The 17172-nt window shown below is 39.2% G+C and overlaps 1 protein-coding gene across 2 annotated transcripts; it reads left to right on the forward strand.

The window, feature by feature from the left end:
* Positions 1–6630: 6630 nt before the first annotated feature.
* LOC137177322 (THAP domain-containing protein 5-like) lies at positions 6631–17108 on the forward strand. 2 transcript variants are annotated; one of them, XM_067583506.1, is made up of 4 exons: positions 6634–6866; positions 8736–8868; positions 10000–10101; positions 15562–17108. In XM_067583506.1, exons 1-4 carry the CDS (start codon positions 6802–6804, stop codon positions 15613–15615), a joined length of 354 nt encoding a protein of 117 aa, XP_067439607.1. In that variant the 5' UTR covers positions 6634–6801; the 3' UTR covers positions 15616–17108. The 2 variants fall into 2 exon arrangements, with proteins under 2 accessions (XP_067439606.1, XP_067439607.1); XM_067583505.1 differs by having other exon boundaries at positions 6631–6866; positions 10000–17108.
* Positions 17109–17172: the final 64 nt, after the last annotated feature.

A 17172-nucleotide genomic window follows, 5' to 3' on the forward strand; every position in this document is an offset into this window, starting at 1 on the left:
TCTGAGATTTTTGTCAGTTAGATGTTATCATCAGTTATCATCAGCCTGTAGCCAAACACAGAAAAACTAACCTGAATTTTTAACAGAACAAATATCCAGATCCAGAAACAAGTCCATCACAACTTCCCACAGCCCAAGATGAGAAGAACAGCTCAAAACTAAGAAATTTAGTTGATTTTTTATCAAAGGAGACAAAGAAAACTTGCAAATATTCATGTTAGAGAACCTGAAACTAGTTCTTTTTTTTTTGGCATTTTAGCTTTAGATTTAGCAATATGACACTTTAATGCATTTGAATGATCTGTAAACCTGTTTTTGTTCTCTGCAGATTTTATGTGATCTTGATGAGGATCTGAATACTTCTTCCACTGCAGTATCAGAGAGAGGCTTAAATTGCTAACAGACATGTTTTAAGACATAAAAATATTCTACTTTCAATAATAATTACTGTCTAATATGGTTTTTCAACAAAAAAGGTTCAATTACCTTGTTAGAAATTCTTAAAGCATCCTTCTCCTTCATGTAAAATCTGTAAATATTGTTGATTTTTAAATTTTTCTGCTGGACATCAAATGTTTCCTTCTTCTCTGTAAAATCCATTCTCAGTGTTTGTGCTCTGGATGCTTCAAGTTTCCACATCACAATTGTGTAATCTATTGGCCCCCTATGTCATAACTAACGAACCTAAATTGAACCAACATGTGTTTTTCAATTTAGGAAAACACATGAACCAGGACTGGTTGCAGATGTGCGGTGAACGATTGATTTCAAGATTCTCTGAATAACTTATAAGGCCTTAAATCCTGCATATCTGAGCTACTAAGCCCTTATACTACTGTGCAGTCACTTAGGTCTATGTGCCAAACTAAAAACCAAAGGCAACTGTGGTTTGGAACAGTCTCCCCACTTCCATCAGATCAGCTGAATCTGTTGACTGTTTCAAAAAACACCCGTGTAAGCTGTCTGTATGTGTTCTTGAATGTGTCTTTCATGGTTTTTGTGTCTTATTTTCTCTGTGTCCCAATGTCAATGTAAAGCACTTTGTAACCTGTGTTAAAAAAGGTGCTGTATAAATAAAGTTTTACTTACTTACTTATCTATGACCTTTTTTATATGCTGTAACCACATTGTTCTGCTTTAATTACGATGTCTTGCCAAGATCATAGACTTTGTCTGAAGATGAAATGAGTGTCTCGTCTGTTTTTTTTAAGAGGAAAAAGTCCAAATTCTCTGATTGCAGCTTCTTAAATGTGAATATTTTCTGGTTTCTTTAGTCTCTATGACAGTAAACTGAAGATCTTTGAGTTGTGGACAAAATATCATCTTGAATTTGGGAAAAACTGATCAACATTTTTCACTATTTTCTGACATTTTATGACCAAACAACAAATCGATCAATGGAGAAAATAATCAACAGATTAATCGATGATGAAAATAATGGTTAGTGGTGGATGGTCTGTCTGTTACTGTGTTCAAATCTGACTTTTCTGAATCATAATTACCAGTAATAGCAGGTAATAATTCATTTACGTAGAAATATTAACAGTATTTTCATTGAAAACATCCAAAAAATGGCCAAAAATAAATAAATTATGCTGATATTATAACTTCAACAAATATACAACAACATATTCTTTATACTGTGAACATTAGAAGAGATTTTACACATTTTATTTAGTAAATGTCCGTTTTAGATTATTTATGATTGCTTGACCTTTGTGGTGCTTCTTGTTCTTTCTGTTGTAACATGAAGGCAAATTCCTAATATTGTATCTGAGGATGTATTATTGATCTGTTCAGTTTCACATGTGCAGTCAGTAAAGGTTTTGCTTTCAATGCACTTGATACACATATATGTGGTTCTCAAGATATAATAAGCAATCTGCTGTTCTGAACAGTCACTGCACTAATGCACTTACAATGGAAGTGACGGGGAACAAAATCCACAGTGATTCTTCTGTACAAAAATGTATTTAAAAGTTTATTGAAGCTAACAAGAAGCTTCAATATCTTTCAAAGTTAATAACTTTAGTGCCAGATTCCCTCTTTTTGTTGCTAATCCTTCCCCTGCAGCTGAACAAGAAAACACTGTCTGTCGAAGACACAAAGAGACGATGTTCTGCTTCTCTGTGTCTGTCTGTCTCTGAGCCGCTGTCGCCAAGTGGAGGAACTGTTGGGTCTCTATAAATTAAAGAGTTCGGTCTAGACCTGCTCCATGTGAAAAGTGCCCTGAGATGACTTGTTGTGATTTGGCGCTATATAAATAAAACTGAATTGAATTGAATTGAAGCCTTGATAGTTTATTGTTCATATTTAAACTGGAAAATCAAACCAGAGAGGGAGGGGAAAATCTAGCTTCCTAGAGTGAGAGAGAGCATGAATCAAGAGGCTTGTATGACATACAACTGTCATTTCTAATGATTTAGGGTGGAATTATACTCTGTAAGCTGTTAAATTCCTTCCAGTAAACAGGATGAACTGAAGCTCATCCTGGGCAGGGTCAGTACAAAATCTGAATCTTAATCTTAATCTTTTTCACAAATGGACGTCCCAGATGTATCCATCATCAGCAGAACGGTGCTCTGGGACTGGTCTGTGACTGGTTCAGTCTCTGACAAGAACACACAGTGGAGTTTAGTCTAACTAGAGGCTTCACCATAGCCAGACACCTGTTGTCTGAATTCATGAATTGTTTAGTGTCAGGATAAATCCCTCCAGCTGCCACCTGAATTTTCCTGGAATCTCCTGGCAGTGTTCCTCCAGAGCTCCTCCATCGGGACTGGCGTGTGGGTTTCCCTTATGATTTTATTTATTTATGTATTTATCTATGTATTTATTGGGACCATATACAGTGTTAAACATAAATATTACCATTTGATGTACTGTACCAGAGTTAGTTTACAGTACAAAGCAAAAAACACACAGGACACATAATACAAAAGACAAAGCTACACACAATAACACATCACATACACCCACAATGTCAACTAGAAATTAATAATGTAAGCTTGTCGAATTAATAGATTATTTGCGTTCATGAGACCATGAGATGAAATTCAGAGTCAGTGGTTACAGAGCTGAGTAGTTTTAGCAGATTTTTAAATTGGTTTTGAACGTACTGATGGAACTGCAGCTCTTCATATCATCAGGTAAATGTTCCACTGAGTTGTGGCTTCACAGAGAAAGCTGACTGTCCAGATGCAGTGTGATGAAATGGTCCAATCTTGTATAGAGGAGATTCTGGAGGATCTAATAGAACTTACTGAGCGAGTGAACATAAAGTCACATCGTGGAGGAGGACAAACCATTTAACATGTTATAGGCACAAATCTGAGAATAATCTAAAATTAACAAAGCTCAGTAAATTGTATTTCTCCAGTATCCTATAGTGATGGAGATGCACTGGCTTTTTGTCCAGAGTTTTTATAGTTTGTTTGTTTAAGGACTCAAGAGGTTTTATGGCTGTTTCTCCAGCCTGCCCCCAACATGTGATGCAATAAGACAAATGGGAAAGAATCATAGCTGCATGAATATCTGCAGCGTTCAAAGAGAGACAGTTTCTAATATGTCTAAAATGTGCTAAGTTGTACTTTATGGTTTTAACTGTTTTTTTTTTAAACATGTTTCTTAAAGTTCATATTTGGATCCAGTGTCACACCAAGATATTTAAAATCAGTAACTATGTCGAGTTTTTCACCTTTGATGAGAATATCAGCGTTAGGAGGTTGTACCATAGTCTTAGAGAAAAACATGCCTTTTGTCTTGTTTACATTTAGACTCAGACATGATTGATCAAGCTAATGTGTGATCCTTTCTTCATGTTACGGGACAATGAGTCACCAACATTGTATCCTATTGGATAAATATGAAGACATCCATGCCAGTGCTCTAGATGAGAAGATAAATTTAGAGAGTTTTGATATTAAAACATCATGAGCGACTGTGTCGAATGTGTAGGAATTTGTGCACTCAAATATTTTTATGATTTTTATGGGGGAATTATGAGTTATTATTGTGCACAACTCCAACATGAAATTATTCGTCCAGTGACTCATATTGATGTAGGTATATTAATAGGGACATAGTCGTCCTTGTTGTTGTTCAATTAGAATTACAATTGTTATTAATCTTAATAATGATTTTGCAAGGGTATAGTTCTTTTAAGGTTAAATGACTGAGATGCAAACACAAGAAAACACAAACAAGTCCACTTTAGTTACATACACATTTATCACTAATACTACAGCTACAAGTACTAAACACTACAACATTTTACAGACAAGACACAAGAAGGAAACTGGTACACAAGGCTATGGCTAGTGAATGAGTTGAATGCATGATGCAGAGTTATCTACTGTGTAGTTGGTATGAGAGACCTGATAAACAGAGCATGGCAGAAAGCAAGAAGACAAAGTCAAAAGCAAGAACCAGCAAAAAGCAACAAGCAGCCCAAAAGAGCACCCTAAAAACAGCCTAGAGTCTCAGATAAGATACTGTTTTAAGGTTTGGGTCTGCCTGCCCAGAAGGTGCAACCTGGCCAATCCCAGAGGTTGCAGAGCTGTCTGGGGGAGTAGAGTCAGTCCCCTCCTGTCCACAGACAGGCGGGTACAGTTCTTGAATATAGTTACTCCATTAATTTAAGTATTTCCAATTTCACAATTGCATGATTCCTAATTTTACAATTCCGATTTGGTAGCTTTAGCGTTCTGAAAGTGAAACAATCAGAATGGTACGAAACATGATAGTGTTATTATGGATGATGAGATTATGCTAGTGGTACATTTCTTTGCTTAAAGGCAGTAGAATAACAGTCTAACTAAAACACATAAAGACACACATATGATGTACACACACATAAACATACAATCAACAACAATTAATTGTTCTTAGACAAGATCTAAAACTACATTTGTAAGTCCATGGGGTTTTACAGTCCTCTGTTCTCCTTGTTCTTCTTTGTGTGCTGTTTACACTCAGTCTGCTAAATGAATAGGGTGCCAGTAGTAGACAGACTCTTGCTTATTACAGTTTTTTCTGAATGCTTAAACACTAACAGTGATTCTTGAAGCACTATCTGTGAAACCATTAACACATTGGACTCTACATTGCTACACTATTTGCCTTTCCATGTTGACACGAGTGAAAACACTTTTAGACAATGAGTTCACTTACAACTCAGAGCTTGATCACTATAAATCGGCCACAGGTAAACATTTGGTTTGGACAACAATGGAGGCCGATATTGACAGAGTAAGAGGGGCTTTTGTTGTTTGGGGAGTGTTAGAACATTTGTAAAAAAAAAAAAAACCTTTTTCCTCTTAGTTGTGTTGATAGTGTGTTACATTTGATAATACACATCTATACTTTACGCATTTGAATACCTGTGTGTTTACTACATGTATGACTAAACTGCTAAAGTCCTGCACACAGAAAAAGCAAAAGACACAAGTGTTTTTCATTTCTACTATCAGTGTGTAGTTGGTACATCATGTACTTATTCAATTGTTGTTTTGTGTTGACACAAAAACACATTTTTTTTAAAAAAAAGTTTGAGGAGTTTTGATAGAATTGTTTGCTTTTGCAAGAGATGCATAATGTTAAGCTGCTTTGGTGTAAGATTGTGGAGTTAGTGTGCAGAGTTCACTCTGTAGTCAACAGGCTGTCTACTGCTGCCACCTACTGGACCATCTACCAAGTTCACAATATATCCACACTATGGCAAATTATATACAGGTCTGCAAGCCTGACAAGCCCGAGATTACGGACAAATTCAAACCAAGAGGGTGTTCACGTAGCCTAAATATGAATGAATGATGTTTACAAATCCTATATGAATGAAAAGTTCACCCAGATGTGACAGTGAACAGTCACTTTACAAGTTTTATGGACAACCGCTCTGAAGTGAGACTATCGTTATTTACACAGTTACATTCAGTGTTTGTTTTTTGATTAATTACAGGCCTGTGTGTGGCTCTGCAGAAATGTAAACAAAAATAAACAAACAGTGGACCATACTCAATTTGTAATGACCGTAATAAGGTAAGCAAATAATTGAGGGATTTTTCCCAAAGTTTTCTAGTGTTTGGATCAAAAAAGCAGGTTCTATAGAATCAAACACTTTGAAAAAGTCAAAAGAAGTGGACGTAGTCAGACAGAAATCATTAATTAGAGCAGCCATGATTAACACCTGGCAGAAGGAATGAGACATTATGATAATATACAGAAGTCAGTTCATATTAAACTGTTCATATCCAAACTGCAGAGAAGTCATTAAGATTCAGACATGCAGGGTTTCACCCACGTTATATATAATATCTGTGTCAGTATATAGAACACATTATCCTGCATTGTAGTAAATATAATTCAGAAAGGGAGACATTCAGAAATAGTATAAAATCACTACTGAGCTCAGGGCATGACTTCAGGAAAGTCAGGGTTGGTAAGTTATTTAATACAGGCAGGGTCAGGAAAGAGGGTGATTTTGTTGTTGTTTGTTTGTTTGTTTGTTTGTTTGTTTGTTTTCTACAGACCAATCAGTATTCAGATGATCTAATGTCAGGGCTCCGATACAGTAGGTGGCGGTATGCACCTTTACAGTTGGTTTGCGATCCGCCAATAAACACGAAGAAGAAGAGGAAGCGGAAGAAGACGAAGAAGAAGACGCTATACATATCAGTTGCACTGTGTAACTTGCATTTGAATCGCGCTGAGCTGGTTTGAGGTCGTTGTCCGTGTTTTGGATCCTTTCGCAGTCTGTTTTAAGTTAACGAAAGTTAACTGTAACATTGCATACGCCTAAAAATGTCTTGCTCGGCGTTCGGTTGTACTAAAAGACCCTGTAAGGAGTCGAATCTTCAGTTTTTCCGGTAAGTACATCTTGTTTTAAGCCTTTTGTCACTACCAGAAATTACTGTCCCAGTTTATATCACAGGTAAGCACAGACTGTATAAAAATAATGTACTTAGCCACCGCGATCATTGGTTTGTGGGCTCCTGTTTTGAAGCCTTGAGTTTCGCATTTGACCGTCGCCATCTTGTTTTTTTGGAGCCAGAAGTGATGATAAGTGACTGTTTAGATGAGCGTGTGGAGCTCGTGAAGAGCTCCGCAGGGTCAAACTAACGTAAATGTTCCGTACAGATTAATTTTTCCCGCCGATCGCTATATAAATACCCTCAGGCCGTGAATAAAACATGTCTGTGTTATGTTATCTTTCATCCCCGACTGAGACAAAGACCCTCCGCCATTAGTTCCCGTGAGATTTCTTTACGTTCACTACGCTTCAAAATGGAGGTAGGGCTCCGGTCCAGACTACAGCCTGGGTGGGGAGACGACTAGAACACCGAAAACGTACATTTGGACTTAATTTATTCCTCTCACAGTACTGCAGTCTGTATGAAATGATTATGTCGCCACAAGTTGTTAAATATATTAGCTTTTGTTGAATACATGACTTGAATGGGCATTTTTAACGTTATTTCCAGGCGATGAACACTTGGCGCCATTTTCACCCTGCTCGATGTTTTTTATTCCCAAAATGGCGAAGTCACGACCCGCACTACTCTGCCTCCGATGGGCTTACCCTGATATTGTTAAGCTAACTCTAACCAATCTCACTCCTCGTGCCTACACCTAACCAACGAAGGCACCGAGTACCAGCCAATCAGAGACAGAGTAGGGTGGGTCATGACTTCGCCATTTTGGGAATAAATATTTGGCGTACAGAGGAGCGCTTGGCTTTGACGCCAATATGACATAGTGGCCAAAACATGTAATTACAACGTCATGTGAAGCAATTGGGCCTAAAAAACTTTTTCTCATAGGCTTACATTGTGCAAGAAACACCTGTAAATCAGTGGATACATTCTTTTTAGCACCACAACCCCTGAGAATGATCAAATGATCACGCTCAATGAGTGCACGCCGCCCATAGAGCATTGCAGTATGTTTTCATCCGGGTAGTTTATTTGCAGCAGGAAGTGGCTTTTGTGGCTTCATGTGCCACTGAGAAACTTTCATAGGAATGAATGGAGCCCCGTGAACTGACTGACGATAAAATCCGCACTCATTCATGTCCTCTTATTGAAAGCTAAAGGCATTTCTAGGCTTGTTCATGTTGCATCTTCTCTAATTCTTCATAACAAAACTGACCCAGCTGTCCAAGATGGCCGACCCAGCTTTGCATGCATTACTCGGATCACTCAGTGGTCCTTTAATGTAAATTAATAAAACTGTTCACGAGGACGTTGTGATAGTTCAGGTTAACGAGACAGTAAGGTTACCTTTCTGTGTTGTCATTAGGTAGCACTGATATGGAATACAGATTGATGTACAAACTAGACATTTTGGTCCAATCTGGGTTCCATATACTGAATACCTGTCACGTCTATCAAGTTAAACAGTCGAGGAAAAAGTTGTTCTCTCGCACTCTCCAATGGTAACGTGGCGTTGTACAGCCTGTTGTTCATGTAGCTACTGTATGATGTGTAGACGTCTAATCATCATGGAATAACAAGCCAATGAGTTTACTACATTTAGTGAGAAGATCCTGATGTTCACCAGCAGGCAGATGGAAGGCGACAGCTTTTTGGATGTTTCCTTTTTAATCGACCCAAATATTGTGACAAGACTGGACAATCAAATGATGTCATTGTGATGTCATGTTTGTTGTTATGTGGTTCCTGCGGTTAGTGCCAACTGTCATCATCTAAACTCTTTCATTTTAATTTTTCCAACAGATTTCCGTTGAGTGATCACGCCAGGCTGAAGCGATGGATAATTAATGTGAGGAGAAAGAACTGGACCCCGTCGAGCTCGTCACGCCTGTGCTGTAATCACTTTGAGGAGGATCAGTTCTTCATAGACAAGAAGGTAGACGGTTACGTTTTTATGCTCTAATTACACAGTGAATTTACTTAATGTGGTGAAAGTGGCTGAAATATAAAACCTGACATGGTGACTCTTCAGAAGAAATGAATCAGAACGTGTGGATAACAACATGTACTGAAATCATCAGACACCTGTCATGATGCCTTTTTCATTTTTACCAACGTCAGCACAGTTTCATCACAACTACAATTTGATGCACATGCAAATGTAACGTCATTATGATTTCAATGCTCCTGTTTAATGGGAATAGTTGTTTTTTTTAATATAGGCCTAAATGGTTATGAAATTTGCGGTTTTCTTTCTATTTTGTATGTTACTATTGTTTTCTGGTCTAAAGTCTAAAATGTTTGAGAATTAGGATAACCACCCTTAAAAAGTCTGTACTTAAACCTGCAGTGTGATACTTTTACATATAAATGAACGTCCACTATATTGAAGCTAAACAAGTTGACACAAAGCTGATGAAGCCTTTCATCGCCAGGTAAATCTCTGTATTTCACAGTAAACAGAGTTTTTAAATCTGGTGTTTGGGGCGACTGCACCGCGCTGGTGCACCGGTAGTGATGCATTTTACATCAACCAGCAATGACTGGTTTGCAAGAACTGAACAGAGGAGAAGCCATGGATGTATAACAAGAACCGGAGATGGCGTTGGAGGCGGGACTCCGTTCATTACCATTAAAGTTGTTCAGTGGCACATGAAGCCAAAAAAAGCCAAATATCGCTGTAAAGTAATTACCCGAATGAAAACATTCTGCACATGCCCACTGAGCTGCCTAACTTCCAGTTTAGTCCTCCTGATTCAATCGTCTGGCTTTTCTAGACTCTCCAAATGTTATCAGACCGAATGGATCAAATTCTGATGGTGAGATGAGTCTTTTCACAGGGGTTGTGATGTTCAAAAAATATTATCCACTGTTTAACAGCCAGTAGCGACAGCAGTGAGGAGGCATATGTCATAAACATGCGTTGACAATGTTTTTGTAATTACTCTCCCTGCTAGAAGGGGAAGAAAAAAGTTCTGCACTGCAGGTTTAAATCACAAAAAGCTTCATAAATAGTGATCACATGTATCACAATCTGCCTACTGATGTTTTCTGTGTTGACCATTAGGGCAAGAGGAGGCTGAAGGACACCGCTGTGCCGACCATTTTCAACTTTCCACCTTATTTGTTGAAAAAGAAAGAAACTACCAAGGCCACACGGATCAAGTCGGTAAGTATGACTATGAAGGTAAGTGACTGTTCAGTTTCTACTACTGTCCCTTCATGTTCTGCACCTGGATTTATTGCTCATTATGACTGGCGAGAACCTATCACATCTTTGTGCTCTGTGTTTGATAATGAGGCCGATACTGAAATGGACAACAGAGATAGTGTTGGCGATCTTTCTGCTGAATATAACATCATCACTGTGAAGGAAGAGCCTGATGATGAGATCAGTATCTGTCCTGAAAACACAGTTATGGTCAAAACTGATGCTGATGAGGTCGTCTCTGGTGACAGAACTGAGCATACCACAAGCCAAGACTCTCAAACAATTACGCATGATCATAGCTACCTCTGCACGAAACCACCGCAACCCTCTGTGTGCACAGATCACAGCTACATCGGCTCTGAGTCTCCCAGAACACTCAAACGTAAAGTACATGCAGTACAGGAACAGCTGGTCGCAGCTCGCAAAAAGCTGAAGTTGAAGTGTCAGCAGACGAGGAGACTGAAGTCAAGACTCTTGACCTTGAAAGATCTGATAAAGGTTCTCCGGAAAAAATTGGAGCAAAAAAACTATCAACAAATTTAGGGCAAGAGCTTCATAAATACCTTTTACATCAAAAACTGCATTAATTTCAACAGTTTTACTATCCATCAACAACACTGGAAAGATGTATAAAAGAATGTAATAAATGGATGAATTACATAATAAAGTGAGAAAATTGCAATCAACTGTAAATACTTTAAAAAATAAAAAAATACAGCTGTGGATGAAGGTAAAGGTGAACTTAACTGTCACAGAAAAAGTTTGCATAATGAAAGAGGTACAACGCAACATAAATTTTAGTAACAAGTATAAATTACAGTAAAAATGGAAACCACATAAAAGTAATAGTTCATATATAGCTTAAGAGTGCTTGGAGCAGCAGTCTGTACACTCAGTGAGTAAAGTGCAAAGCCTGGTTGAAGGAATAAAAGCTGCCTTAACAGTTAACATGAGTATGGTGCAACAGTCTGTAGGTTGTCTGTAAAAGCAATCGCAGCAGTCCATAAGTAATGGAGGTAAGGTGCAAAAAGTCCAAGAGCCATTATTGATCATGAGTCCTTGTGTTGCAGACAGTTCATGTGTAGCAGGCTCACAGCTTGGTGGAAGAAGCTGCTCTGAAGTCTAATCATGTGAACAGTTCATGTGAAGTCGTCATGAAGGGGACAAAAACCTGACTCAGTCTTTGAATGTAAATTTGCTCCAGTAACAACCTCTATAAATAAGTGATGCTCTTGGAACAGCACACTGATATCAACTACAATAACTGAGAACTATGAACTCTAACGTTTTAAAGTATTTACAATTTGTTACAGCTATGTCTGACATGGGGGCAGAGTGTCGAAGACCATGGTGGTAAGACTGGGATGGTAACGGAATCGTTGGACAGTGTTATGGCCAAGAGTGTTAAATAATAAAAAAAAGAGAACCTATATTAACAAAAATAACACTCATCACATAAGGCATGACATTGCGGGCTATGTTTGGGCCTAAAAAATCCATTAAGGCTCAACTTCAACAGTGAACAAACTGTCAGACATGAATATTTCACTGTTGCTGAAGTCGGGCTGTTTTTTTAAAAAAAAATCATTTCCCCTGGTGGTGAAATGAACTCCATCGCAGGAGTGTCAAACTTTATGTGAGGGTGATGTACAAAGCTGCCACTTAAACAATGAACGTATGTGGCCATAACACTGTCCTCAAACCTGCGAGCCTTGTCAGTCTTCCCTGGATTGGCACCATCCTTCCACCTGCATCTCTGGGTGATGCCAGACAGGATGATCTTCATGTCTGTATACTGCAGGTGGTGGTGATGCGGATCCTCCTTCATTGCTGCGATGAGGTTGACGTTTGATGCAGCTGTCCCCAATGATCCACACTGAGGCTGGATGGAAAAAAAACATTTTAATAGTGCGGACTGTGTCCATATTGTAGCCTATAGAGGAAAAAGTACTCTCATTAGATTATTAGATGAGCCCCACACAGTTATCTGAAAACACATTATCCCCTCGGCTTAGTTGTAAAGAACAGTCTGCTGTACTGTTTTACATTAAATAGTAATAGAAAAGTAACTATTCCTCATGTCTGTGGCATTGTGTGGGTGCTCATGCCATGATGGTTCCCAGCACTCAGTAACTTCACTTTTTCTATAAGGAGAAAGAATCTTTCCAATAGATGATGATGATGATGATGATGATGCCCGTCATCAACAATGAAAAGGACCTGAAAAAAAAAAAAGCATACAAACACAAAACCAAAGAATGTTAATATTAACGCACACTCACATGAACTGGACTTCATTCATTTAACTGGGAGAATACACATTAATCAATAACAGTGTTCTCTGGTGTAACGTTAACTTAGTTAAATGAGCAAATTTCCATCTGCTGGCTCTTGAACGAACAGCACGTCCAGCAACAACAGTTAGCAAAACTGTAATGATGTTATTGTTCCATTATGGTAAATGAATTGAAATCTACAGGAAACTTATAGCTAATAGTTAGCCAACGTAAATTAACGACATTGACAAACCCCATTTTGTATTTTGCTGTCGCTGTTAACACTCACTAAGTTGGGCAATGTATCCTCAGATTTGAAGAACTAATTTTAAAACACAATGTGAGAATATGTTTTACCATAAGTGGTTACACACAGTTTATTGTTAACTTACACACAATAACTTAATCTACAATAACGTTACAAGGTTAGTCCTCTTTTATGTAACATTTGCCAAATGTGGACATGTATGCAATTAGCTCCTAAGATTAGCTATAGTTTCCACAATCATATTCTTAAAGCTAACTTTGTTAGCAGCGACTTCGCACGGTGTAGCCAGGAGGTCATGGGTGATGTCATGGTGGCTACGTCCACTTATGTTATACAGTCTATTCTCCTAACTTGCAATTTCAGCCTTCCTTAGAGTTAGCAGAGGTATCTGCATCTTTATGGGCTTTGAATAAAATCCTTGTAGGCTTTGTAGTCTCAGCTCTTCACAAAGTAACACTGAAACCAAATGCAGTTTTGCCACAAATAAAGCAATACCATCTACCTGAAGAAGCAATTAAAGGCATTAAACCTGTAATTAATTTTCTTCTAGAAAAGGGTGTATTGGTACCTACTTCATATCCTTGTAATACACCCATTCTCCCCATTCCTAAAGCCAGCAGACCTGGAGAATGACGCTTCATGCAAGACCTTAAAGCAGTGAACTCAACTGATGCAGCCAAACCCATTGTACCTGATATTAACTCCATTTTGGCCTCATTGCCTTCAAATTCCAATTTTCAGCTTTTTTCTGAATATCACTGCACCCTGAAAGCCAAAACCTTTTTTGCTTTCACTTTTGAGGGTCAGCAATACACATTCACAAGGGCACCTCAAGGATTCCTGGAGTCCCTTTCTATATATGCTGCTGGGGTAAAGAGGGACCTTGATGACCTTGTGCTCTCTGGTGTTAGTACGTAGCTCCACTATGCTGATGATCTGATGGCTTGCCGCTCTGAAGAAGCCTGCTAAAGAGACTCTGTTCTCCTTCTAAGGTGCACAGTTGAAAAACGACACAGAGCATCACTGAAGTTATGTCAGCAGAGAGTCAACAACTTGGGGAAAATGGTCGCCGCCTCCTCTCACCAGACAGTTAAACTGCTGTCAGCAGTGCCTCCTCCACATAAGTGAAGATGTGCTCCTTCTTGGGCATGATGAATTACTGCAGGCATTGGATCCATGGTTACACTGCAGTGGACTCTGGACTCTGCCCCTGAACCCACTCAGTGGACTGAAAGCATGACATCTGCTGTCAGAGACTTGAAAACTGCTCTCACATCAGCACCAGCCATGGGTTTGCCAGACAACAATACGCCTTTGCATCTGTATGTGTGTGAGTGAACGGCTTCACCTCGGGCATCTTGGTTCAGAAACATGTCTCTCATTATCGTCCAGTGGCTTTCTATTCTTCTAGGCTGCCTCCTGTAGTGCAGGGGATGCCAGCATGCTTACCAGCTGTTGCAGCTACAGCTACTAGCTTTTGTTCCACATGCTGTATTGCACATTTTGAACATGACTGCTGCACGTAGGTCAGGCTATGAAGCGATCATTCTGTTCAGCTCTGCCATTTCAGTTTATAGAGCCCCACCTTAAAATCCAGCTACTCTGCTCCCATTGATTCATATGGACGATGAGCTACTTACACATGACTACAAGACATTGATTGGTTTAATGCAAAGCCCTGTTCCAAATTATGATTTGATTTTCTTTTGTGATGGATCAGTAATGCGTCCCTCAGACACCCAATATCTTCCTGGTTACGCCGTTGCCGCTGAAGCAGGTGTAGTAGAGGCACATGTCAGCTCCCATATCTAATCTATTGAAAGCTGTTCTTGTCCTTTCACTTGGCTATTGTAAAATACTCTGCACACACAGGTAGTACTGATTCTGTTTCTAATGGTAACATGTTAGAAGACAGTGCTGCCAAACAAGCCACGCTTAACCCATCCTCTGTGGTACTTCAATGTGCATCCTTACAACCTCCTGTTCTTTTGCCACTCGCCTCACTACATGATGTCGCGGGTGCCCAATCCTGCGCTGACGGTTGTCAGAAAACATGGGAAAACAAGGGTTGTACACAGAGTCCGGCTTGTGGCTCCACCCTGATGTGTTAGCCCAGGTCGCACACATGTAGGGAAAAGTTGGATGGATCATGTGAGCTGAACCCAATACAGATGCACAGTATGCCTACAAAACAACAAATGTAACTAAACAGTAAGACATGACCATCTACCGCCAACATCAGGACCTTTGGTAAATATGCAAATAGACTTTACCTCCAAGTCAGGGATAGAAGCGTCTTCTGATTGTTGTAGATCAGTTCTCAAAATCGATTAAAGTGTTTCCCACAAGAAGAGAAGAGACAGCAACAGTGATAAAATGTCTAATGAAAGAAATAATTCCAAAGGGAATTAACAGTGATAGAGAGAACTCTTTCACATGTAAAGCTTTCCAGCAGCTGAGCAAAGTGTAGGAATAGATTGGAAGTTGCATGTTCCTTATCATCCCCAGAGCTCAGGACAGGACAAAAGCTGCCTAAAACCATGCAAATGATTTATAATAGCCAGAACCTTTGCCGTTGGAGCTGTACTCTATCAGATGCACACCTAACAGAACAACGGGGTTAAGTCCACATGAAGTGCTCATGTGAAGATCTACTGAACGTCCACAGGTGTGAGCCTGCCGCTGACATCTCACCGTGCTACCCTGGTATGGACAGAAGAGTCTATGGTTGACTATGTGCTAACCATAACCAACATTTTGAGAAAGTTTCATATACAGGTTGCTGCAGGAGCCGGGAAAGGAGGCTATCCATCCTTCTAAACCAGGAGACTTTGAGTTTGTGAAATCACTAGATAAAGTGTTTCTGTCTTCCAGGTGGAAAGGTTCCTACCAAGTGCTGCGGACCACGAGGACCCTCCTGAAGGTTGAAGGGAAGCCAGAATGGATCCATGCATCAAGGTGCCGGAGAGTTTCCTCTACGCAGCCGCGCTCCTCCTCTTTGCCACAGGCAGCGGTCGGCCTTCATCATCATCATCAAGGATGACGACGGGAGAGGATCACCTGAGCACAAAGGCTCAGCGGACTGTGACACGGACGAGGACGGTTGGAACGTGTGCGCTCACATATTCACAACGCTGACAGCTGTACTGTTCCTTCACACACACCAAATGTGAAGAGTGTTCGCACTTCAGCAGCACTGGAAGACAAAAACAATCCTTACAGAAGTAAATAAAGCTCGTTACTGGACATCAGAGGACAACAGCTACTATGATACTGTTAATCCAGCTCTGTTAATGATGAAAGACTATGCAAGTAACAGAAATCTGACTGACTGACTTCAACTCATTCCAGTTCCATTCACCAGAGCGGACTGGAGCGTGTTTGACTGGTATGAACTGGGTGAAGAGTTGAATGAAACTAACCAAGGAGGTTATTTTCCATCACACTCCTCCTGTCCCAGATACACAGAGAGAAGCAGTTTGTTTCATTGTTTTAATCTGTATTATCGACCTCCAGGTGTCAATGTCTAAAAAACCCAATAGAGGTTCTTTTCAACAAAGTCAATTTGTTTCTTGAACAAACTAGTCGCTCGTCCAGTCGACAGGTGTTCAGTTTGTCAGCTTTATTTTTTAATTTTATTTTTATTCTTAGTCCTTGTTAGTTTTTTATCGTATTTAGTTAATCTCATCCTGTTTTAAGTCAAGTTTTAGTTGACTGTTGGGCATCTTAGTCAATAAAAACTTTATCTATTCTAGTGTTGTTTTACTCAATGAAAACTGTCTTAATGAGTTTGGTTTGGCTATAAAACAGCTGTAACACATCATCTTACTAGTTGGCTTAATATAGCTTAAAAAAAAAAAAAACAGCTTGACGTTTCCACGGAGACGTTTACCTACCTCAGTTTCTTTGTGATGAGCCTTAATGTGTCTCTTCAGGTTTGTGGTATTCTTACCACAGTTCTTACCTTTTTATTATTGTTTCTCTTCTGATAAAGCGATGCATTCAGTTTTTTGTTTTCTCAGCATATTTGAAGCATATCTCAGTTTTTCTTAACATATCTGATGCATCCACAGCCGTACAGACCTAGCTCATGACACGTCACAGGGTTTAGCAGAATTACAGAGTGCATGGATTGGATCCAGTGGGAGACTTAATGGGAGTATTTGGGGATCAGCAATCATGTGTTTGATCCTTGTGTCAGTAGCAGAAGTGATGGTACTGTTCAGTCAATGCAGTGAAATTAGCTGATAATTTTGTATTTCAAATATTGTTTGAGTCTTTGATGCTTTCCTGTTTTTCAGCTCGACTAGAGAATTGTAATATCGATTAGAAACAGAGTAAAGTTCAGTTTTCTTTTGGTCCATTTTACTTTATGTATCTGGAATTTGTCAAAAATGATAAAGGTTGGATTAAAAAGTGAACTTTCTTGTCCTTTGAATTGTTTTTTAAAAAAAACACCATCATAAAGCATGTTTATATTAAATA

This window comes from Thunnus thynnus, chromosome 24 (genome assembly GCF_963924715.1).
Source record: "Thunnus thynnus chromosome 24, fThuThy2.1, whole genome shotgun sequence".
Classification (NCBI taxonomy): Eukaryota; Metazoa; Chordata; class Actinopteri; order Scombriformes; family Scombridae; genus Thunnus; species Thunnus thynnus.

Excerpts from the sequence above, each read along its gene's own strand:
- LOC137177322 (XM_067583505.1), top strand. The coding sequence starts at position 6,802 with ATGTCTTGCTCGGCGTTCGGTTGTACTAAAAGACCCTGTAAGGAGTCG. Across the intron at positions 6,867-8,735 it reads TCGAATCTTCAGTTTTTCCG|ATTTCCGTTGAGTGATCACG; the intron begins GTAAGTACATCT and ends TTTTTCCAACAG. Across the intron at positions 8,869-9,999 it reads AGTTCTTCATAGACAAGAAG|GGCAAGAGGAGGCTGAAGGA; the intron begins GTAGACGGTTAC and ends GTTGACCATTAG.